The following is a 25,000-nucleotide window of genomic DNA, read 5'->3' on the forward strand; positions in this document are numbered from 1 at the left end:
TCGCCTACATACGTGCACCAATCAACGCCTCCCTAGCTTCATTTGTTTACGCACGACAAATTAAGGTCGCATACTTTTTGAACACACCTCGTATGTATGTATGTATGTATGTATATATATATATATATATATATATATGTATATGTATATATATATATGTATATATATATATATATATGTATATATATATATATATATATATATATATATATATATATATATATATATATACAGTATATATTATATATATATATAGAGTTACGGTTCTCCGCCGCCCATCTTCCCCTTACCAAGGGGGGATTAATCCCCTTGTTCATTCTGGGCTTGACGGAACCGAGACATGAAACGTCCCTTCCGGCAAACGCAAAGTAGGGTTTCGGGACCAACTCTCGCTCATACCTAATTCCCTGCGCCGCCACAGAAGCGAGGAAGCAAGCCTCGCACGAGCCACGTGTGGTTTCGGTACGCCAAGCGGATTGAGTACCACGTGGTCCGTGCAGTTTAGTAGTGGAACCCGATTCGAGCGGTTCTGTTCGTACCACGCTTAGCCAATGAGGAAACCACAGGAACGATCGAATGGAAAAAGGAAGAACACAGGTTTAATTATTCCCACACGTATATGCAATGATCGGGGACGCAGAGACACAGGGCAGCACTTAATCAGTCTTATCTTATCCGCCGGACTCGGGCCCAACACACTCACACAGGGAATTCCAGATGGATTGATGTCCCAGCCAGACGCGTCGACGTGGTCGTCCAGGAATGGCCCCGTCCGGCTCTCCACGGTCCCAGCACGTCCCACGAAGATGGCAGCAGGCGGTGGAAGGAACCTCGTAGCACGTCTCCCGAACAAACGCAGCCAATGAGGTGGAACGGCAAATGCGGGACTCTCAGCGCGGCTGGCGATTACACAGCCGTTATCACTCGCACGACTTAATGCACTGTATATGGATCGGCCTCCAACTCAACCGAGCGTCACTTTATACAGACTTGGCATTTAATATGGAATTTTTTTTATGTGGGGGTGAACTTACTTTTCAAGATGTCTTAGAACCAAAAGTTCATTGGAATTATGTTGAAATTATTCTAGATTTTGTTAATGTGACCTTTAAAAGAAACAAAAACCACATTTGACATTTCGAAACACATAAATTGATCCTTGAAAGTGATGTAAACTGATATCGAACTCAATTCATGGACAGTACTGTGTTAAACTTCTGTATGTTTTCCAGAAGTATCTCTTTATTTTGCACATCAGCCAAATTTTTTTTAACAAAAACAAAAGTTAAATTACGACTGGGATTACGGACAGTAAAATTACAGTTCAGTACTTCGTGTAACCCCCACGAGCATTCAGGAGAGCACGTACATGTTGAGGCATGCTGTTCACGAGATTTGCCAAGGTTTGGACAGGAATCGCTTGCCATGCAGTGACAATAGCCTGCTGCAATTCACGCACAGAGGTCGGCTGCTGGTCCAAGTGGTCGATTTGACTCGTTAATTCTGCCCACAAGTTCTCTATCGGATTCATATCCGGGGACATGGCAGGCCACTCCATATGCTCTACACCACAGTCAGCAAGAAAGTGTTGGATCATGCGAGCATGATGAGGCCATGCATTGTCATCTTGGAAGACAAAGTTTCCTCGAAAGGCTGCACGAGCAAATGGAAGCAATGTTTCTTCCAGAATGGCCCTGTACTTGAACTGGTTCAGGTTTCCATTCAGAACAACCACGTCAGTTTTGCCCCCTGCATGAAAAGCAGCCTAAACGGTCACCCCACCACCTCCAGCTTGGACTCTTGGCACTATACAATCTTTGTTGTAGGCTTCATGCACTTGTCTGTGCACTCGGACACGGCCATCTTAACGATAGACCAGAAATCTAGACTCGTCACTGAAGATCACGTGATTCCAGTATCCTGGCTGCCATTTACGGTGCTCTCTGCCCCACTGCAATCGGCGCTGGCGGTGATGTCTGGTCAGGCGTGGCTTTCTCGGGGGATGCCTTGCACGATAGCCTGCTTGAACCAGTCGTTGGTTGACCAGCCTTCTGGATACAGGCACATTTGTCAGTTGCTGCCACTCAGCCCTAAGCCAATTAGCTGACTTGGTACGGCCATTGTGGACTAACCGGTGCAGCTGGCGATCATCCCTCCTAGTGGTTCTGTGGGGACGTCCTGGCCTCGGGATTAGAGTAGGGACACCCCTCTGAGCATTTCGTTTCAGGATCTTTGACACCTGACCTTGAGTGATGCCATACTGCCGAGCAATAGCACGCTGTTTCATGCCGTAATTTCGTAAAGCCACCACTCCATGACAAACAGCATTGTCGAGTTGATGGACCATCTCCAGAGGAAGCGGCAATAACTTTTGGAGACGTGCAGCAGTTGTTTTCCACTAATACAGAACGCAACAACCCTTGTATACCCGACTGTGAAGCCAATCATCAAATGCACCTGTCCGTACATTTTGCCACGCCACCTGTGATATAATCCTGTTGTTGACTTCTTGCTGCGACAGACAATCAGTGACATGGTTCTTTTAACAAATAAATCACCAAAGTGTAAAAGAAACTCACCAGATTGATATACTGAGTTAAGAAAGTAAACCCAAGTCAAGAAAAAAAAAATATTCCATATTAAATGCCAAGTCTGTAAAAGCGCGTATTTCGGTTCATGCGCGTCTTGCTTCACCCGCGTATCTCTCACAGTTCTTGGACGCTCACAACTCTTGCTCGTCAATGATTCCGCCGGGTTGGTTCATGCGCACGAGCTCTCCCTGGGCAGCAGTTCTCTTTCTCATCAGCGAGTCCTTTTACTGCTGCGAGTCGAGTCCTCTGGGGGGCTTGCGCAATGGGTTATATAGGTACGCCCCCGAACCTTCTGGAACCCTCTCAAACCTTCTTACCACGCCCTGTGACGCAGTGCTGCCGCCACCACCTCTGAGCCCTGATTGGCGGCTCGTGCTTACCGTCAGCGCCTCTGCCGCCCCTCATTCGGCTCCGCCCCGACCCTCATAGACCTGCCTCGTGTTAATTCGCCCAAAATGAACCAAAGTCAGCGCAAAGTGGCATGAGGCTGGCGAAGCTGGAAAGTCGGTAGAAGTAGGACCTATTCTCCTGACTCTAGTCAACGCAGAACTAACATAGGAAAAGGTCTAATCTCACAAATACTGAGAGATAACTACACTATCGCGAGGCTACATGTTGCTTTTGTGACTAACTATGAGGGGGAAATTTTAACCTTTGTTATACTGACTGTACAAACCTCATAACCACAATACTACCCCTCTCCCTCGTCAGACTCGTCCCCGAGTCGAACCTACAAAAATTGGAACGACCTGTTTTGAGAAAGATCTGGGACTAACTTTTACTGCTACATGTGACATATAGATGTGGTTCCCCCTAACATTTATTCTTACCCGTGTATGCGACAGTTTTAAAACACTAAATATGTCCCACCTACTGCGTTGAGTAGCTACTCTAACAGAATCACGCCCAAAATTAACCGAATTGCGGAATTGTTTTCAAACTAAACATAGAGCCGGTGGGCAGCATTTTTATATACAAGCACAAAACCTACTCCTTATTTACAGTTCTATGACCCAGGACCTGTCCTTTTTGGAAAGAAGATTGGAGGGGAGAGAAAGCACAGCAAAGCACACAAATACGCATTCAAAATTTCACATTTCATTTGCTGCTGGTGTCTTGCATCTTGTATCTTCTGTGTGCGCATATCGAACCGGCAAACCCCCGGACCGGCATACAGGCCAGGCCATTCCTGCTCTTCTTGGCTAAATAAACTTACAATTCCTCTCGGCCCTAGCACACAATAATAAAAATTGCACCACAAATGTGTTTATTTATTTGCCAGCAGGGCCAACCCTATGTGGTCCGACTGCGTGACATTGAGGCCACTCAAAACAAGTGGTCCGAAGATGCAAGGTGAATTTGCAGCAAAGTGCTACACAGGTGAGGTGTAAGGCCACAAAACTTGTGGTCCATAAGTGTAATGTGCAGCAAAGTGTTTGTGGCAAAGTGCTGCACAGGTGCAACAAAATTACAACAAAGGATATGGCAGCAAAGTGCCACACAGTTCGGCTGCACAAATGTAGCAAAGTGCAGTAGGGATGCTGCACAGGTCGATGGTGCTGCACAGTTCCACCTCCAAAATGTCCTGGGGTGGGGGAAGAGCCAAAGCACCACAAGCAAAGCGGAAAGGGCACAAAGGTACACAGCAAAACAAGGTAATGCAGCAGGAGGAGCGCGGAGGAGCGAGCAGAGCAAGCTCGTCCCTAACCATCCGTACCCCCCAACGTCAGCTGACACTACCCTTGCCCTTCCTGGTATTTACAAATTCAAATTCGTCTCTACGTCTTGTCTCCCATATCCCCCTCTACTCCAAATTCGTCTCCCAATCCCTCCCAGGAAGGAAGGAATGGAACAAACACAATGTCCCATTACGTCATGATGCGTCTTACACTCAAACAGTTCACTTGGCCTTGGTGCGGAGCTACGTCCTCCTTGGTGAATGGATGTGGATGGCGCGAAGGGAATTTCTCTCATCCTAACTACACTAGTTACATTGACTTATTTACACTACCCGGGGTCATACCCTGCCAATCGGCCATCTTTAAACTTTGTGGTTCTAAAAACCGAATCTCCATTGACCACTCTGCGGTGCCCCTGAATTTGGGTCTCACTCCCCAATTTTTCACTCTGTGCCCTTGCACAATTTCGGGGCTGGATCGTATGGCTCCACTAGCAGGTCCAACTACCTGCGCACCTCCGCCACTGAAGTCGCCACCCGAGCTTACCTGCTCCTGTGACTACCTAAACTGGAGAAGGCCCCTCCTGGCTCTTTACCCCCTGATGCCCTCCTTCGCATTGGGCTACCTGGGTCCTTCCCTTGGATCCTCGGGCCCCACTGAACAACTCACAACTCCTCTAACTGGCTCCCAGAGCCTACCTGCGGCCTCACCTGGCCGACAAACTACCAGTGGCGGAGTGCCCCAATAACCATACTCGCCAATTAAACCACACGCCCAGCCATTTCACTGACTCATGCACCCTCCAAAGCACTTCTTTGCCACTACCCGCACCACACGTGTCAATATCCATACAAATTTTGCCTATACCCACTACCTGACTTACACATTCATCGGGTCCATCTCCCCCCATTCACTCCTTCGCACCATGCATTCCACACCTTTTATTCCACACCAAGCATTCCACACCATTTATTCGCACACCAATTATTTCGCACACCTCTTTTCCCTCACACACCTTTTGTGCTTACACACCTTTTTGCCATACAATCCAAACACAATTCCTTTTGTTCTCACACACAACTCCGGTTATTCTCAACCAATTCCTCATACACACACAGCATCATCTATCTAGCTGCTTTTCCCCTAAACTCGTGCTTCCCCATCATCCCATTAAACTAAGCACTCCCTTCGTCATTAACAACCATCTACTCTCTCGACGTCCCCTCTACAGTACAAATGTCGCTACTTAAATCTTTTGTCTTCTAAAGTCATCTAATTCCCTAACAATTATCCTAGCCCTCCCTCGGCTAGCTTCGCTGCCCCATGGAGGTAACCATCGCTGGCCCCCCATGTGCCTAACACTGCCATCCCCCTAATCTAATGCTCATGGGCCCAGATGAGGAATGGTAAAACTACCATTCCTCCACGCAGGGTACACTATTGCCATTCATCCACTCCACTTGAGCCTCTTTGTGCGGAAATACATTGTCACAGCTCGGCTTCGAAAAGCCGAGCGATCCATGCTGTTGGTTTGTCTCCTGTAGGTTGGGTCCGTCCGGCATTTTCGATCCAGGGGAGGACGCATGGATGGGCCGAGGTGCAGCGGCCCATCTCTGCGCGGTGCCTTGCGGTCCCACGCACGATGGCCCCAACCGCCCACGGTCGGAGCACCGCACTCGCCAGGGGGCGCGGCTCCGAACTCTCCTACCTCCCCTTGAACCTTGCCCTTTGTCTTTTTCGCCACGGCACGGCACCAACCATACAGGGCGGGGGCCGGCACGAATCATGCACGTCGGTCCTTGTAACACGGCCGTGGCATCGATCCCCACCGGTCCCTGCCACACACAACTCACTGAGGGATCACGTCGGCTATCCGTCGCGCAAAACGCTCCCCTGGTCGGTGTCCATGCTTGAGCCGCGTTCTCACCACACCTCGCGACCCACTCCGCACTCGCACAACGTGGCGTCCCAGCGCCTCCCATACACTCCGCTACCGCACACTCTCCTTCCACATTCTCTGGTGTGCATTCTCCCTCGCACACCGTTCTCGCACCTGCACACCTAGATGCACTCATACCACTCACGCACTTCGTTACACACTCTCTCGTTCCGTACTCCGTAACGCCCATGGGTGTGCACTCTCCTGGTACACACCCATTCACACGCCCTGGTGTGCACTCCTGGACACTCTCTGTAACATACTCTCCTGTTACACTTACACTGTTACACACTCTTCCCGCACACAGTCCGGTGTGCATTCTCCCTCACACTCTTTAACACACTTTTCTCGCACACACTCACACTCCGGTGCACACTTTTCTCTCACACGCGCGCCATTCGCCCTCGTACACCGTACAATGGACCTTCCACGACCGCCCGGGTATCGTCCATGTCCCAAGCTCGTCGAACCTCCCCTCACACCAAACACATTCGCGCCTCTTTTACACCTCACCTTGGGGACCTCTTTTTCCGCCAGCAGCACCTGCAAACTTTGCATTTTGTTCGCGAGCACGACATCACGATGTGAACACAGACTTTGTGCGGATTCCATTTCTACCTCCCGCGATTCATTTTCTATCTCTGCTGTCTCTTCGGCCCCAATCGTTTCTTTAATTTGAATTATTTCCTCAACGACCGCCGGCGCGCATAAAATTTTTCTGTCCAATTCGGCGGCCGTCGGCTCTTCTACACCCCGTGTCACGATTTCTATCCCCTCAGTCAATTTAGCTGCGTTCTGCTCTACCTCGCTCTCTACGCGCTCCTCACATCGCGTTACCTCGTCCTGTCCCAATGTGACCTCCTCGCTCAACATGCGCCCAATGTTCTCCCCTAATTCTTTCATTTCTTTCTCCGACGCCACCCTCATTTTCTCCAATGTCTCCCCTCGGGTGTCCACTCTTCCATCGAGTTTATTTATGTCATTCTTCAGTTCGCCCATCATTTCTTTCATTTCCCAGGTGGCTTTGTCCCTGTTGCACCTTGCTTTGTCCCTCATTTTATCCATTTCACAATTCCACTCTTTCATGAACGCTAACAGTTGAGTCATGAATGATTGCTCATCCATAACCCCCACTTGCGCAGCGGGCTCGGCCCTCGCCGCCACGTGTGAGGTGCCGCCATTACCAGTTGCCGCACCCTTTTCAGCTTCCAATACTACCAACTGTCTCTGCATTTCATCCTGGGTCATCAATTCTACCTTATCTACCCCCACCGACATTCAACCGTCTTGACTAGCCATGGTACGAAATAAAAATTTTGGTTTTAAAAACTAAATTTCGACCACTCGCAATTTCAAGTGCGTGAAGCGCACTCCAGGTCCAATCCCACTCCCCGACACCAATTGTTACGGTTCTCCGCCGCCCTTCTTCCCCTTAACAAGGTGGGGATTAATCCCCTTGTTCTTTCTGGGCTTGACGGAACCGAGACTTGAAACGTCCCTTCCGGGCAAACGCAAAGTATGGTTTTGGGACCAACTCTCGCTCGTACCTAATTCCCTGCGCCGCCACGGAAGCGAGAAAGCAAGCCTCGCACGAGCCACGTGGGGTTTGGGTACGCCGAGCGGATTGAGTACCACGTGGTCCGTGCAGTTTTGTAGTGGAACCCGATTCGAGCGGTTCTGTTCGTACCACGCTTAGCCAATGAGGAAACCACAGGAACGATCGAATGGAAAAAGGAAGAACACAGGTTTAATTATTCCCACACATATATACAATGATCGGGGACGCAGAGACACAGGGCAGCACTTAATCAGTCTTATCTTATCCCCCGGACTCGGGCCCGTCACACTCACACAGGGAATTGCAGATGGATTGATGTCCCAGCCAGACGCGTCGACGTGGTCGTCCAGGAACGGCCCCGTCCGGCTCTCCATGGTCCCAGCACGTCCCGCGAAGATGGCAGCAGGCGGTGGAAGGAACCTCGTAGCGCGTCTCCCGAACAAACGCAGCTGATGAGGTGGAACGGCAAATGCGGGACTTTCAGCACGGCTGGCGATTACACAGCTGTTATCACTCGCGCGACTTAATGCACTGTATATGGATCGGCCTCCAACTCAACCGAGCGTCACTTTATAAAAGCGCGTATTTCGGTTCATGCGCGTCTTGCTTCACCCACGTATCTCTCACAGTTATTGGACGCTCACAACTCTTGCTCATCAATGATTCCGCCGGGTTGGTTAGTGCGCTCAAGCTCTCCCTGGGCAGCAGTTCTCTTTCTCATCAGCGAGTCCTTTTACTGCTGCGGGTCGAGTCCCCTTGGGGGGCTTTGCGCGATGGGTTATATAGGTATGCCCCCGAACCTTCTGGAACCCTCTGGAACCTTCTTCCCACGCCCTGTGACGCAGTGCTGCCGCAATCACCTCTGAGCCCTGACTGGCGGCTCGTGCTTACCGTCAGCGCCTCTGCCACCCCTCATTCGGCTCCGCCCCAAGGCCTGCCTCGTGTTAATTCGCCCAAAATGAACCAAAGTCAGCGCAAAGGGGCATGAGGCTAGGGAAGCTGGAAAGTCGGTAGAAGTAGGACCTATTCTCCTGACTCTACTCAACACAGAACTAACAGAGGAAAAGGACTAAGCTCACAAATACTAAGAGATAACTACACTATCGCGAGGCTACATGTTGCTTGTGTGACTAACTATGAGGGGGATATTTAACCTTTATTATACAAACTGTTACCAAAACTCAAAACCGCAACAATACATATATATATATATATACATATATATTGTTACAGACGCGGTGGTGGATGTTAGTTTACCGAGCGGTTTGGTATGACCACGTCTGCACAGTTTACCCGATTATGCTCGAACGTTGACTAGTCGCGCTACGCTAGATCAATGAAGGAAAAGGACTCAACGGCTGGATTCAAATGACACGACACCAAGGGTTCAGTTCTCAAGACCTCCGGAGGAGGTTATATTAGGGCGGAAGGTTAGATTACAACTACAAGAGGGACAGCATAGAAAGACAAGCACTTAGACACACTCTTATATTAACCCCAACAGACGACAGATAAACGGGACAAAAGGCTGACTCACACGGGGATTGATGGCAAGGAAAGGCAGGATCGATGGCTCCAGGTGCACCTGGGCTCAGGGCAGAATCGACCCGGTTCGGTCCGGTCCAAAGATGCGGGGAGGTATCGTCGCGCTGGGGGTGGCGGTGGCTTCCTCTGCTCTCCGTAGTTCAGGCGCATCTCACCTCACATCCGGTAAGTCGCCGCGTATATCCGGCGGGGAGTGACACGCCCTCGGCTCGTTAGCTCCGCCCCAGATGGAATCGGCACGTTGCTTCTCATTGGGTGCGTGCGGGGGGGTTACCGGCTCCGCCCTTGACGAGGGGCTGACAAGGAGCCCCTTCGTGGTAACCCCGTCGGAGCGCATGGTCATGGCGGCTAACCGAGCCGGTGTGAGGACGCACACTCCCCCCCGCGCGCCGTAGTTGTAGTTGTTGTTGTTGTTTCATGGGGAAGATGATGGGAGGAGGTATGGGAAGGTCCTAAACTCACTACTGGTGCCATATAATCACATTCTGGTGCAACGAAGAGTCAGAATTAATGGAAACGAGTCCTTAACTGACATAGACTAAGAATAACTAGCAAGATGTCCGAAAGTTGTCTACGTGAGATGCGGTGGACCTGGGCACGACATTTAATGGGGGAAAAAGGGGAAGGTCGGTTCTACAGAGTGTTGTTTACAGACAATGGGACTAGGGAATGGGGGATTGGGGATAGTTGGGGAGTATTGGGGAAATAGGGGAATATTTACAAGCGGATATGGAGGCCAAATGCCATATTCGCACATTGCACCCTTCTCTACCCTCGGGGCATCCCGACCCGATAAATTTTTACCTACTTTAGTGTGGCACGCAGATGTAGTTCCCTCTACTATTAACTCTACCCTGAGTGCGACAGTTTTACAGATATTCACAAATGAGTAAATATGTCCCCCTGCGACGTTGCACCCTTCTCCTCACAGAAACACACCCACAGGATAACCGAATCCGGAAAGAATTCGCAAACTAAACATACAGCCGGTAGGGAGCATTATTTACACGACTACGCTGCTATTTACACTACGATCCAGGACCTGTTTTTGGAGGGACACATGCAGATGTTATGCATAGAGAGAGCACGCATGCCAGCATCGATACACCAACCCACGAGTGCTCTGTGGCCTACGGCCTTTAATAATGTGCAGAGCACCCCTTCCAAGCATCAAAAGCACCACCCCATCACACAGTGAGCACCATCCGGTGCACCAATAAAGTGTTTAGTGATTATTGTGTGGTGTCGCAGCCGGCCGATGTTCTGCCGCTGGTCTTGCCTTCGTGTGGTGCACTTGGCCTTCTTACTTCCTTCAAAAAAAATAAAGAAAGGCGCCAACCGCGTCCATTTCCTTATTGTGGCCGTCAGGGGGCCAACTATTAGTGGTTCACCTGTTTGGCATAGGTGCCACGTTGACCCAGAGGTCCATCAATGGGTGGTGCTTGGCCGCAAAAGAACTGCGGTCCATTGTGGGTGGCCACAAACATTGCGGTCCATATGGTGTATCGATCCAGGCAGCAAACAGCGAAAGTGCAGGCCCACAACTGCGAAGCCAGCACCTCTCTCTCCTCTCTCTCTACCCCAAAGCCAGATCCTCGGAGGTGGGAGACAAAAGAAGCAGACAAGTGAGTAAGGTGGTAAGGGCGCAAAAGTGCACGCAATGTAAGATGATGCACACTGGGGGCACATGGGAACCAGGTGAGACAGGTACGTTCCTATCGTACGCCCCCCCCCCCCCCCACCAGGTAACCTACATGGCCCCTCCCTTACCCCTTACTGTATCCACAAAACACAACACTACCCATAAACATCTACTTTACAAATCAACAAACATCCCTACTGTCTTCCCCGTTCCTCCCATAAACCAAATTCGTCTTCTCTCCCTCCTAACCAATCAAATTTGCCATTTTCAACTCTCATCAAAATTTGCCATCTCCAACTGCACATCAAAATTTGCCATTACCAATTCATCATCAGTCCCTCCTAGGGAGGGAGAGATGGAATCACCCCAATGTCTCATCCACGTCGTGATGCGTCTCACAAATCCACACAGCAATTCTCATTTCCTGCAACAGAACAAAGAAAACACAGGTGTGGAGTCATCATCATCACCACAGGTAAGTGGCTGCGTATGGTGCGACAGGTTCATCAATCCTAACTATTTCCTAAATGACTTTAACAACTTTACATTACCCGGGGTCTTTCTCCGGCCAAACCATTGGCCCTGGTACACTATGGGTTCTAAAAACCAATTCCCATTGGCCAAACTGTGGTGCTTTTCAATTTGGGGTCTCACTCCCCCGATTCATCTCCCGGTGCCCTCGCACAATTTCTGGGCTGTGGCGTGTACCTCTCCCAGCGGGTCTACCCACCCGCACACCTCCACCACTGCAGTTGCCTCCGAGCTTACCTGCTCCTTACCCTAACCTAACTACCTGGGGAAGGCCCTCTGGCGCTCTCCCCACTCGGTGCCCTCTCTGGCACTGGGCTACCCGATCCACACCCGGGATCCTCAGGCACCCACTCACAACTACCGGCTCCCAGAGCCCACCTGCGGCCTCACCTGGCCGACATCCTCACAGTGGTGGAGTGCCCAACCAACTACACACACTAACAGGCTACACGCCCAGCCATTTCCACAACACTAATGCACCCATCCACAATACCATTCTGTCACCCGCACCACAAATGCCAATATCCAACCACAATTTACCTATACCCTCTACCTAACACTTACACTACCCGCCCCGGGTACTCGTGAAAGGGGTCCACTCTTCCCCCATCCACACCTTCGCACCATGCACACCACTCCGTACCACTTACTCCAACTCTCTCCACACACCTGTACTTGCACACCTGTGCTCTCACACCTGGTGCCACCTGCACCCTTCTCTCCCCAAGCGCATTCGCGCTGATCCACAACACTCATTACTCACTCACTGCTCCACACACCTGTCCAGTTGCACACCTGTGCAATCACACCTGTTCAATTCTCACACACACGGCATCATCTCAGCTAACTACTCCCTTCTGAAACTTGCGCGTCCCAGTCGTCCCTTTAAACCATTGCGCTCCCACGTCATTATCATCCACACTAATCTACCTGCGTCCCCACTACAGGTATCAGTCACTAACTAAACTTAACGTCACCTAATGTCATCTTTCTAGATCCCTATCAATATAACCTAACCCACCCGGGCTAGTTTTCACTGCCATACACCCCATAAGCTAGTGCTCCTTTGCCCCCCTATGGGAAGGGTGGCAGGGATGCCACCCTTACCCACTGGGCCCATCGCTCACTACCAATTTTGCACATCAAATTTCAACAAATTAAAAATTTGCCAATCCTACTCATTATCTGCCAATCACTACTGCCAATCCCTTGCCAATCATCAAATTTTGTTTTTCTCTAATTTTGGGTCCAAAACACTAACCTCATCACCCAGTCTACTCACTACTGCCTCTCGGTGCGCCAATTCCCGTCCAAAGCCCGGCTTCGTAAAGCCAAGCCATGAATGCGGGTTGTTCTGTGCCAGCGGCTGGATGCGTCCGGCACTCGGTGCAGGGACGGGGGCTTACCCGGGCCGAGATCCCACGCACCATCTCGGCGTGGAGCCATCCAATGTCCCGATCTCGACCTGCCGGACTGCCTCAACAAAAAGTGGTCGCCATGACGACCCTTTCTATCGGGCTGCCCGCTCCGCCTAGTGGAGCACGGACGCGGCCGTTCAAAGCGAGGCCCAGCACGCACCGAGGGCCCGATTCGGCTATAAGTCGTTCTAAACTCTACCCCGTCTAACGTCGATGCTTCACCTGGACGCTTACACCCCGCAGCCCGTTCCTTGCTCACACATCCAGCCGTTTCCATGCTACCTTTCCTTACACACCCAGGTACACCCATTCCACTCACAGCCTTGGTCACACACCTGACCACCGAACACTTTGGCACACATTCGTTGGTCGCACACCTCACCAACACACCTCTTCGCGCCCCTTCCTCAGTCACCTCCTCTGTGACAATCACAGGTGTGCTCTCACTCGCACACCCAACCACGTGCCTTACTACCAATTCCAGCGTGCATTCCCACTCACGCTCTACCATTCCAGGTGTGCATCCTTTCTCACCTGTCACAACCAACTCACTCTCCTTGTCACTCTCACTACTCTCACCTCCATTCTTGACAGCGCACTCACCCTTACTCTTGACAGCGCACTCTTTCCTCATGCACCTGTCCGTCACACACCTTTCTCGCGCACACTCTCCCGTTACACCCTCTGTAACACTCACCACAGGCGTGCATTCTCCCTTGCCTTTGACAGCGCACTCTTTCCCCATGCACCTGTCCGTCACACACCTTTCTCGCGCACACTCTCCCGTTACACCCTCTGTAACACTTACCACCCCGCGCTTCCATGTGCTCCCTCGCACACGCGCTACGACCGACTCACTCTCTCCAGCACCCTCACTCCTTGGCACGCACTTTTTCCTCACACACCCCAGAGTCGGACTTTCTCGCACACCTCCTCTTTCGCACACCAGACCTGTCGCACACTTCACCAACGGCCTCTCACGAACACCCGGGTCTATCTCGACCCCCAAGCTCCTTAAATCCCCTGGCGCATCATACGCACGACCATATTGGTCACCACTTACACCGGGTCCTCTTCGTCTTCGCTTCTCCTCCATCACCTGCGAATCCCTCATCCGGTTAATGAGCACATCATCACGATCCAAACACAGACTTTGGACCAATTCTTTTATCTCTTTCTTATCCCCTCTCCGTCGCTTCTTAATTTCGCTCACCCCTTCTTCCACTTCTTCTAATTTCTGCTTCACCTCCTTTATTCCCCGGTACGTCTCCTCAAGCTCGTCCTCCAAGGCTACCTTGACCGTTTCCATGTGCGTCCTCACTTGCCGGTCCTTCGTCTCCATTACCTCTACCACCTCGTCCAACCTCGCTGTCAGTCCCTCACGTACCATCTGACATTCCCTCTTCGTCGCTATCAAGTCGTCTTTTAGTTCTTTCTGTGTCGCTTTTAAACCTCCTATTACCGCTGTGTTCTTTTGAACCTGCTCCACTAACTCCGTCTGTCCCACCGTCAGCTGCTCCACCTCCTGCGTCAGGTCCTCTATGCCCCCTTGTAACTTTACAGTCCCCTTTCTCACCTCCTTCTCCATGTGCTCCTTACAGTGCCTCACCTCCTCGCGCACTCCTCCGACCTCCTCACTCACTCCTCTTCTGATCTCCTCTCCCATCACTTGCATCTCCTCGCGAGATCTTGGAGACGGCGGCAGGGATTTTCGAAGCCCCACACGGTCTCCACGTTTTTCGAAGTTAAGTCTGTTCACAATTGTATTTTGTCGAAACTGTATTTATCTTTCGGTGTGTGAAGTTATTGTGTGCAACTTTGGTTGTTTCTCGGTGTTTATCTTTCATAAATTGATCGTCTGTTTGCCGTGTCGCGAGCAAGGCCTTGTACAGTGTGCACTGTACAACCTTGAGGCTTTGTTTTTCTCTCAGTGGTCCGTCGTTTGTGATCCAATAACTTTCGTTCTCTGTATTCCCAGTCTTTTCACCCATAGCCTACTTCCTTGTGTAAATCTCAACTCAAAAAAAACAAAAAAACATTTCCTTCTCTGTTCTCATTCGTTTATTCATTCTTATTCGTTCGTTCGTTCTTCGACCACGTGTTTCTCCCCCATTTCCCCAGATAGTTTTCACTCATTAACCTTCAATGTTTACACTTTCCCCTCAAGTTATGTATTCCGTCATATTTTATAACACCTTTTTCTTCTTCTTCTTTAAAAGGCTGCTTTCGACTTGCTCACCAAATCAATTCATCCCAAAAAAAATATCCATCTCCTATAGTGCCTTTGTTCTACATTCCCTAAACTCTCCTGCACTCCATCCTCCATCCAGCGTCCTTAAACGTATTTTTAACTCGAAGGTCACAAGAAACTCATTTTGCAATAAATGTTCGTTTCCCATAAATCGTACACTTTCAAAAATCCAATCTCACCCCTCCCCTCCAAATCTTCCCCATAACCCCTCCCCTCCAAATCTTCCCCATCACCCCTCCCCTCCAAATCTTCCCCATCACCCATCCCTTTCAAATCTCCCCCCTTGCCCCCTCCCTCCTAAACTACTCCCTCACCCCTCCCCGCCAAGACGCCCCCTCGCCCCTCCCCTCCTAGACTCCTGCCTCACCCCTCCCCTCCAAATCTCCCCCATATCCCATCCCTTTCAAATCCCTCCCCTTGTCCCTTCCCTCCCAAACTCCCCCCTCACCCCTCCCCTTCAAATCTCCCCACCCTCATTGCTTCTCAATTTCCCCCCGCTCACTCCCCCTCCTCAAAGCGTCCTCCCCGCTTCTTCCCCCTTCAAACTCTCACCTCCATCTCCCCCAACCTTCTGCCTCGCTCTTCCCCCTCCTCAAATAACACCTCATTGTGGCTCACCCAATCACCATCAAACCTTTTGTCCGCCCCATCCTTCCCTTTCTCCGAGCTATTCTGAAATCTCTGACACACCTTCAACAGCTCTCCCTACCTCTTCCACCTCTTCCACATCTTACCCTACCCCTCCTCCCCCCTGTTCTGTATCTGATGCTCCCCCTTCCTCTTCATTAACGGTATGGACCTCAAACATCCGGGGCCTTCGTTCAAACTTAACTGATCTCTCCATACAGGTTGCTTCTGTCAAACCAGACGTGATCTGCTTAACAGAAACTTTCCTCCTTTATGATGTCTCTGATTCCATAGTATCTCTCCCGGGCTACTCCCTCCTCCGGTATGATAGACCTGAGCCTCGTCCTGGAGGCGGGGTTGCTATCTTTATCAAAAACTCTCTTCCTCACTCGCCCTGCACTGCACTCTCTCCACCTCACCCCCAGGAATACCTCTGGCTACGGCTTCCCCTTCGCTCCCACCTCTTGTTCATATGTGTGTTGTACCGTCCACCAAACAGTGATGACTCCATCTACATCTCGCTGTCTGATGATATGGACCAACTTCTATCTACTCATCCCAACTCTCTCTTCCTCATATGTGGTGATTTCAACTGTCATCATGCCAGTTGGCTGGGTGTGGGTACCTCTCTCACCAGCCATGGCTCCTCAGCAAAGGACTTCTGCGACTCACTGGGACTGACACAATCTGTCAATTTCCCGACCCGGATCTCAGTCAACGGAACATCTTCTCTTCTGGACTTGGTTATGACTAACTTCCCTGAAAATGTCTGCTGCTCTTCTTCTGCTCCGATCGGATCATCTGATCATGTCCTTGTTAAAGTGGACATCTCTCTGACCATCCTCAGGGAGCCTGCTCAGCGTCGACGAGTCTGGCATTTCACTCAGGCCAACTGGCACGGTCTTCAAGCAGCCATCAATCATCTGGACTGGTCTCCCATCTCTACCACCTCTGACATCAACTCATCCTGGGAATTCTTCCAAAGTAAATTGCTCTCTCTCATGCACAGATTTATCCCATCTCGTCTTCAGTTGTCATACCCTTCCTCCCGTCCATGGTACACGGAATCTTGTGGTGAGGCTGTTGCCCAGAAACAACTTGCCTTCGTCTCCTGGAAAGCAAATCCAACGGAAGGAAATCTCATTTCCTTTCACAAAGCCCGAAACAAGTGTGTGTCCACCCTCAGGAGAGCCAGGAAACAATATCTCTCCGTTCTCAAGACCGAACTCTCTTATCTGTCTCCCTCTTCCAAATCCTGGTGGCGTCTGGTCAAATCCGTTTCTGGTGTTTGTTCCCCCTCCATCCCCTCCCTTACCTCAAACGGCTACACAGCTGACTCCGCACGTGAAAAAGCTGAATGCCTCAACTCTGTGTTTGCCTCTAAATCTTGTGTCCCAAACCCATCCCTCTCTGTACCCACCATACCCAGTCGTACCCTGCTGCTCCTGGACTCCGTGTCCTTTCCTCCTGACAAGGTGGAAAAGTTTCTGTCAACCCTCGACTCTGATTCTGCAACTGGACCCGACGGCATCAGCCCACGGGTCCTAAAATCCTGCTCTGCTGCTCTATCTCACCCTCTCTCTGTTCTCTTCACCCTCTCTTTTGCTCAAGGTCAACTGCCATCTGCTTGGAAATCAGCCAACATCACCGCTTTGCACAAAAAAGGTGCAAAAACAGATCCTAGCAATTACAGACCAATCAGCCTTCTCCCAATTATCAGCAAAGTCATGGAATCCATCATTGCTTCTGATATGAAATCTTTCCTCTTCTCCAATGGCTTGATCTCTGATCATCAATTTGGTTTCAGACCAGGTCACTCTACTCTGGACATGCTGCTTCTGCTGTCTCAACAATGGATGGAGGTCCTCAATGCCAAACAGGAAATTAGAGCTGTCTCCCTCGACATATCACGTGCCTTCGACACGGTCTGGCACCCCGCTTTGCTCACCAAACTCTCCTCCTTTGGTATCCATGGAAATCTCCACGCATGGCTGGCGGACTTCCTCTCTAGTCGTCGTCAACGTGTGGCCCTGAATGGGTTTCTCTCATCTCCTCTTCCTGTTCAGGCTGGAGTTCCCCAAGGCAGTGTTCTGGGCCCCGTGCTTTTTCTGGTCTTCATCAATGATCTCTCTGACTCTCTCGAAAATCCTCTCTATCTCTTTGCTGATGACTCCACTCTCTGCCGCTCCATTCCTCTTCCCTCAGATCGGCAGTCTGCTGCCTCCTCACTCTCTGAAGACCTGGACAAAATCACAGACTGGTCAAACAAGTGGAACATGTCTTTCAATCCTGACAAATCTCACACTCTTACTATGTCTCTCCGAAAAGATCGACTGGACAACCCTCCCATCTACTTTCTCAACAATCCTCTCCAAGAAGTTCTGTCGCTCACGATTTTGGGTCTCACTATCTGCCATGATCTTTCTTGGGAAAACCACATTTCCAAGCTGGCCTCCAAAGCCAGTCGCCGACTGGGCATCCTCCGTCGTGCGAAGTCCTTCCTCGGCACACCTGAGCTCCTCACCACATACAAGGCTTTCATCCGCAGCTCAATGGAATACTGTTCTCCCCTATGGGCCGGTGCTCCTGCCTCACACCTAGCTCGGCTTCACGCTGTTGAAACCAAAGCTTTCAGAATTATTGGAATCTCCCGCGATGAAGCTATCTCTGAGGGCCTTTCACTCACTCACCGCAGGCAGGTAGGTGGTCTTTCTGTCTTCTACCGACTCCTCTCCGGCCTTGCACCCCCAGCTCTCTCTGTGCTCTGTCCCCCAAATATTCCTACAGGTCGCACAAGATCTGCCAGCAACCCTCTGATGGTTAAACTGCCGAAATCTCGGCTCTCCGCTCACCTTCACTCTTTCATTCCTCTTTTCTCCCGCCTCTGGAACAAACTCCCTCACTCCCTTCAATCCCACTCCTCCCTCCAGGTCTTTAAAACAGCTGTTCACCACCATCTCTTATCTTCCCCCATCCAAAACCTTGATCTTTTCTACCCCCGCTAATTCACCCCAGATCCACCTTGTTTGAAATTCCAACTTCTTTCCTGGAAGTCCTGGCAGTGTCCATATGTTTTATACCTCTCCCACTGCCCCCTTCCCACGCCCCCCCCCCCCCAAAGCCCTCGCCCTCTCTCAGATCTCTCGATGTCTCCATGTCTCTCGGTCCCTGCTCTCAAATGTTGTGTTTGTGTCCTTCCCCCTCTCTCCCCATCTTGTCTACCGCTCCCTATGTTATATGTTTTATGTGTCGGTTTGCCTTTCTGTGTGATTAATGTTCGCTCTTTCACGAGCCTCGATATTGTATACAAAAAAAAAAAAAAAAAAAAAAAAAAAAAAAAAAAAAAAAAAAAAAAAAATAAAAAAAAAAAAAAAAAAAATCTCCTGCCCAGATGCCACCCTCATCTGCTCCATTTCCTCCCTGTGAGCATCCAGTTTGGTTTCTACCCCCATTCTGACCCCCTCTATCTGCTGCCCCATTTGGTTAACTTCCCTTTCCGCTTGGTCCCTCATGTCCCTCAATTTGCCTTCCATGGTGTTTTCTAACCCCTCTAACCCTTTTTGCATCCCTTCCATTTGATTCTCTTGAGCGGCCATTCTGTTTTCTACCCCCGTTAACCCCTCCTGTATTTCCCCTAATCTATTGTCCAATTTCCCAAATTTCTCGTCTAATCCCTTAAAATTATTGTCTAACCCCTCACTGGTACCCCTCGCTTCGTCCCTCATTACCCCCATTTGGTTTCCCATTACCCCCAATTGCTCACTCCGAGCCCTCGCTTCGTCCCTCATTACCCCCATTTGGTTTCCCATTACCCCCAATTGCTCACTCCGAGCCCTCGCTTCGTCCCTCATTACCCCCATTTGGTTTCCCAACCGCTCACTATCAGCCCTCATTCCCACCATTTGTTCCATAAGGGCCCTCATTTGCAGGAGGAAAAGGTTCGAATCCACCAGGGGCGCTGCCACGGTCGCGGGCGCGGTGACCAGCGAGGCGCCATTTTGTGCGTTTGCTACCCTCGCTGCTTCGCTCTCCTCACGTCCCTCAATTTGGTCCTGGACCGACCCTGCCTCACTCTCCACTACCGGACCCCAGCCGACTTGGTCTGCCATAGCGCGACTTTCAAAATTCGGATTTTTATTTCCGTATAACAAAATCAAATTTCGCCGTTATAATTTCGTCGAGCGCGGGAAACGCGCTCCGGGTCGATTCTACCTCCTCAAAGTTTGGGCCTAACAAATTTAGTCCCGGGTCCGAATTCCACTCCTCGACACCAATTGTTACAGACGCGGTTGTGGATGTTAGTTTACCGAGCGGTTTGGTATGACCACGTCTGCACAGTTTACCCGATTATGCTCGAACGTTGACTAGTCGCGCTACGCTAGATCAATGAAGGAAAAGGACTCAACGGCTGGATTCAAATGACACGACACCAAGGGTTCAGTTCTCAAGACCTCCGGAGGAGGTTATATTAGGGCGGAAGGTTAGATTACAACTACAAGAGGGACAGCATAGAAAGACAAGCACTTAGACACACTCTTATATTAACCCCAACAGACGACAGATAAACGGGACAAAAGGCTGACTCACACGGGGATTGATGGCAAGGAAAGGCAGGATCGATGGCTCCAGGTGCACCTGGGCTCAGGGCAGAATCGACCCGGTTCGGTCCGGTCCAAAGATGCGGGGAGGTATCGTCGCGCTGGGGGTGGCGGTGGCTTCCTCTGCTCTCCGTAGTTCAGGCGCATCTCACCTCACATCCGGTAAGTCGCCGCGTATATCCGGCGGGGAGTGACACGCCCTCGGCTCGTTAGCTCCGCCCCAGATGGAATCGGCACGTTGCTTCTCATTGGGTGCGTGCGGGGGGGTTACCGGCTCCACCCTTGACGAGGGGCTGACAAGGAGCCCCTTCGTGGTAACCCCGTCGGAGCGCATGGTCATGGCGGCTAACCGAGCCGGTGTGAGGACGCACACTCCCCCCCGCGCGCCGTTGTTGTAGTTGTTGTTGTTGTTTCATGGGGAAGATGATGGGAGGAGGTATGGGAAGGTCCTAAACTCACTACTGGTGCCATATAATCACATTCTGGTGCAACGAAGAGTCAGAATTAATGGAAACGAGTCCTTAACTGACATAGACTAAGAATAACTAGCAAGATGTCCGAAAGTTGTCTACGTGAGATGCGGTGGACCTGGGCACGACATTTAATGGGGGAAAAAGGGGAAGGTCGGTTCTACAGAGTGTTGTTTACAGACAATGGGACTAGGGAATGGGGGATTGGGGATAGTTGGGGAGTATTGGGGAAATAGGGGAATATTTACAAGCGGATATGGAGGCCAAATGCCATATTCGCAACAATATATATATTATTATTATTATTATTTTTTTTTTTTTGAGGGTTACATTGTATTGATAATGCAGAGTTGGGTGATGTGTTGAGTTAACAATGTGAGTTACCATATGATTACAGCTTCTGCTTATAGTGGTCCATTCCACCCCTGACCCAGCTCAGTGTAAACGAGGCTGCGTTCCAGCTGTGTCTGCGAGATCCAGCACTACTTACCCGTCGAGATGAACTGTTCCCTTTGGCACGCCAGGTGGTGCGAGACTCCGGCTATCGTTATAGCCACCGACAATCCAGGTGACTACTGCTTGAGCCCGAATACCTGTCCATGGTGATTGTTTTGTAACATTCACACAAGGACTCCCACTGTTTAGTCTGTTTCCCCCCACTGGTCATGACCTCTACCCTATGCTCAGTTAATCAAATTGCTTTTGGGCCCTGCCTTGGTCAGTCGAATTGAACGTGACATCAAAATACCGTGAAGCACCTGGATGATCTGAGTGCACTTCTGAAAAACTACAACAAAACCTTTTATAATTCCCTGTATGTCCTGCCATTATAATTGTACTTGTAGAAGTTTGTATGTTTGGGAAGCGTGGCATTGCTTTGGGTTTCCACACTCAACGTTATTCTACAATTGCCAGCGCGGGCGTCATGAATAAAGTCACGATGATTGACTTTCAGTCTGGGCAGCAACATGTGATGTACATGTAAAACAAGTGGTTATGGCCTCTTGCACGTCTCCATTCCGTGCACGGCAGGCCTCTGCTGGGCCAAGCGTGCAGTATTTCAGGGAGAGAGCTATGGAGGCACCGTTTTGGTGCTTGGCGTGACGTGAATGATTGTCTGCATGCTCCTCTCACTCGCTCCCATTGCATTGCAGAGCACGAGGCTCTGACAGCCTGTCCCCAAAGCGAATGAAACTTGATGGGGACAACTCTCAGGATGCACACAGCCCACCGCAGGTATGTGCACAGACTGTCTTATGCTGTGGGACAGTTGGAACAGTCACTATACTGCATGATTGTGAAGGAGGTTGTGAAGCATACATAAAGCATTTCATAAAAGCATTTGTTTAAATAATGTAAACCAGATTTTAAAGGTTATATGAATAATCATTAATTGTTGTTTTATTTTCTACTAAAGTTTAGATGTTTAACCATGTTAATGTGAAACCCCCATTGAAAGTGATACCGAGGTAGTCTTTGCTTGGGTAGAATTGCTAAAAGTACAATGTGTATTGATTCTATTTTCTTAATAATTACGAGAAAAAGAAATGATAACTAATCATGTTAGGGATAGGGTTAGTTGTGTTCCGGTTAGGGTTATTCATGTTAGGGTTGACCTTTCTGGTGTGTGGATTCGGGTAAAGGTTAAACATGTTAGAGTTAGAGTCAGAGTGATGTAAGCTTATTGAATTATAAACACCAAACACACACAACATAAAATACACCTAATACTTGCAAACAAAAATCAAAGGTAAGGATTAGAAAACACAGCCCTCTTACAAAGCTACCGTTGCTGATGGCCAGCAAGTCATTTCTGCCTTCAGCCATTAACTGCATGAGCTTCAATGGTAGTGTCCAAGTCAGAGTTTAGGAAAATGCCAAAATAAAGGGATTCTAACCTACAGTGCCTGTTTTGCACGGATTTTTTTCGACGTTTGTGTTGTTGTCCTTCCTGGAGATGTCATCGTGGTTGGTATTCCATACTGTGTAACTCCTGTAGTGCGCTCATTCCCAATTCAACTTTGCCACTTCTTCCAATTATTATGTTTAATACTGATTGACAGTTTGGTTACACATCAGTTTGTCATATTGATGCTGGTTATTACTTGATGCGGACGAGGCAATTAAGCATTAGATATCTCAAGGTGTTCATGCTGAGTTGAACCTGCAATCGAATGTGTCTCCTCTTACTATAATTCACCAAATGTCCATCTGTCTATCCGTTCGAAGGTACCGCAAAAACGGCTGAACCGATCGCAACGATATTTTGGGTGGGTAATCCTAGGACCCCCTGGAGTAAAATAGGCCATATTGTTTTTCCAATTTTTCCAGTTTTTCCAAACACGATGGAATAATATTTACCGATATGAACAGTGATGTGGCTTTTATTGAAATTCTTCAAATACTGTTTAGATTTTGATGAGAATTACGAACCTGCAGCGAATCCGGAAGTGGACAGATGACGGCAATGTGCGGGTTTGTTAATATCCAAATACAACCGTCATTCAATCGTAATTGTTACGTGCTCCTCCCCAAACCGCCTGGTCACGGTGCACCTCCGAGCCCCGAGAGGAGTCACGGCAGAAAGATGTTATTCTGTATCAAAGATCAATGGTGAAACCACACCAATTGTTACCAACAAACAAATATTGTATTAAGGTCACACAAGAATAACAACACAAAAACAATAGTAATCAATTGTACAACAAATAGGATATCATTGCTATGATTGTACCATCAGGTTCGTACAATATAACTCACTGTGCTCCAAGTGAGCGAAAAGAAGATTCCCAATGTCTCTATTCCCGGCTTCAAGCCAAAGTCGATCCGCTCCAGCGATCGTCAGAACGATGTCCAATCGAGATCAGAATCCCGTTCGGATGACAGTCACAGTCACGCGGCCAAAGCTGCGCAAAGGCGCCCTCAAGGCGACTGGGAAATCCAAAGGCGCCCTCCAGGCGACTGGGAAATCACACCCTCGGGTATGGACATTTCACGGTTCAAATCGGCGAACCGCAGATTTGCCTTCAAAATCCACGTTACACACACACACACCAGATAAACGTCTGGAGGTGGTGAAAATGGTTGAAGCGAAGCGAAAAAAACCTCGCGCGACGTACAAAGCGCGCGCGTCAAAATGGCCAACGGCCCGTTCTCGAGGCGTAATGGCCCGACGATGATTTTCCTCGGAATCAACCGCCAAAACCTGACACGCAGGTTGATCTGTCACAGCGATAACAACTCTGTCGCAAGAATCCCTTTCCCAGGAAACCCGAAAGTTCGCTCGTGACTCCCGTTCGACAACGTTCGCTTCAGACCTCAAAGCAGCTCGGCTTTCTTGTCGAACTCACTCGCTCCGCCTTCTTTTCTTCCTCTTCCTCTTCGTCGTCGTCCGGTTCTGGTTTCATTTAAAACATTAACTTTTTTTACCTTTTGAAAACAGTTATATCTATTTCCCTTAAACGACAACAATAATAGTACATGGAATCAAAAATGTTTACAGTGGATGAAAACCACAACAACGGAGGTGACGAATCCGTAACATAATTTTAAATCGTTAAACGTTAATCGTGTTAATCGTTTTGTTGAAGTATCAATTGATGATTGGAATTGAGTGAATACAATTACGATTTTGAATTTGTAATTGTATTCACGCAAACGTACGGAACTTCACATAAGGATTTAAATATTTGTTTATGTCACGAATGTTGTTAAAAGTTTATTTTTTATATTAATGCTATTTAATTTGTGATTGGAGATTGGATTTGCTGTTTGGAATGAAAAAAGAGATATCGAGTTCAAGTGAATGACGGAATGCCGTGATGGTTTCTACTTTCTAAACGTGAATTCGCGGATTGCCATATGCAGATTCGCCATTGACTGGGTATGGAACAAACGTGCCCGTTTGTTTGCAAACGGGTACGTTTTTCATGGACGTTCTTCACGAACTTGCGGTCCATGTCTGATGTGCGACTGAAGGTGCCACAGTAATGTGGAATTTATTGGTTTCATGCTTTAGCATTCGCCGTTTCTGCATTGTCTGTTTGCCTCTGGCCTCTCACCTGTGCGTAGCACGGGTACCTCACTAGTGTCCAGAATGTGTCATTGACCTTTAAACAGATATACACTACTCACAATAAGTTAGGGATATT

General features: G+C 49.4%; 1 protein-coding gene across 3 annotated transcripts in view; it reads left to right on the top strand.

Moving 5' to 3' along the window:
- Positions 1-25,000, top strand: part of LOC137429593 (NGFI-A-binding protein 1-like) — a 91,369-nt gene that overhangs the window by 48,144 nt on the left and 18,225 nt on the right. For all 3 annotated transcript variants that reach the window (XM_068119621.2, XM_068119619.2, XM_068119620.2), the window contains exons 4-5: positions 21,284-21,417; positions 22,004-22,085. In XM_068119621.2, coding sequence (XP_067975722.1) covers positions 21,284-21,417; positions 22,004-22,085 — 216 coding nt within the window. The remainder of the gene's footprint in view (positions 1-21,283; positions 21,418-22,003; positions 22,086-25,000) is intronic.

Source organism: Myxine glutinosa, chromosome 6 (assembly GCF_964187855.1).
Source record: "Myxine glutinosa chromosome 6, kmMyxGlut1.1, whole genome shotgun sequence".
NCBI lineage: Eukaryota > Metazoa > Chordata > Myxini > Myxiniformes > Myxinidae > Myxine > Myxine glutinosa.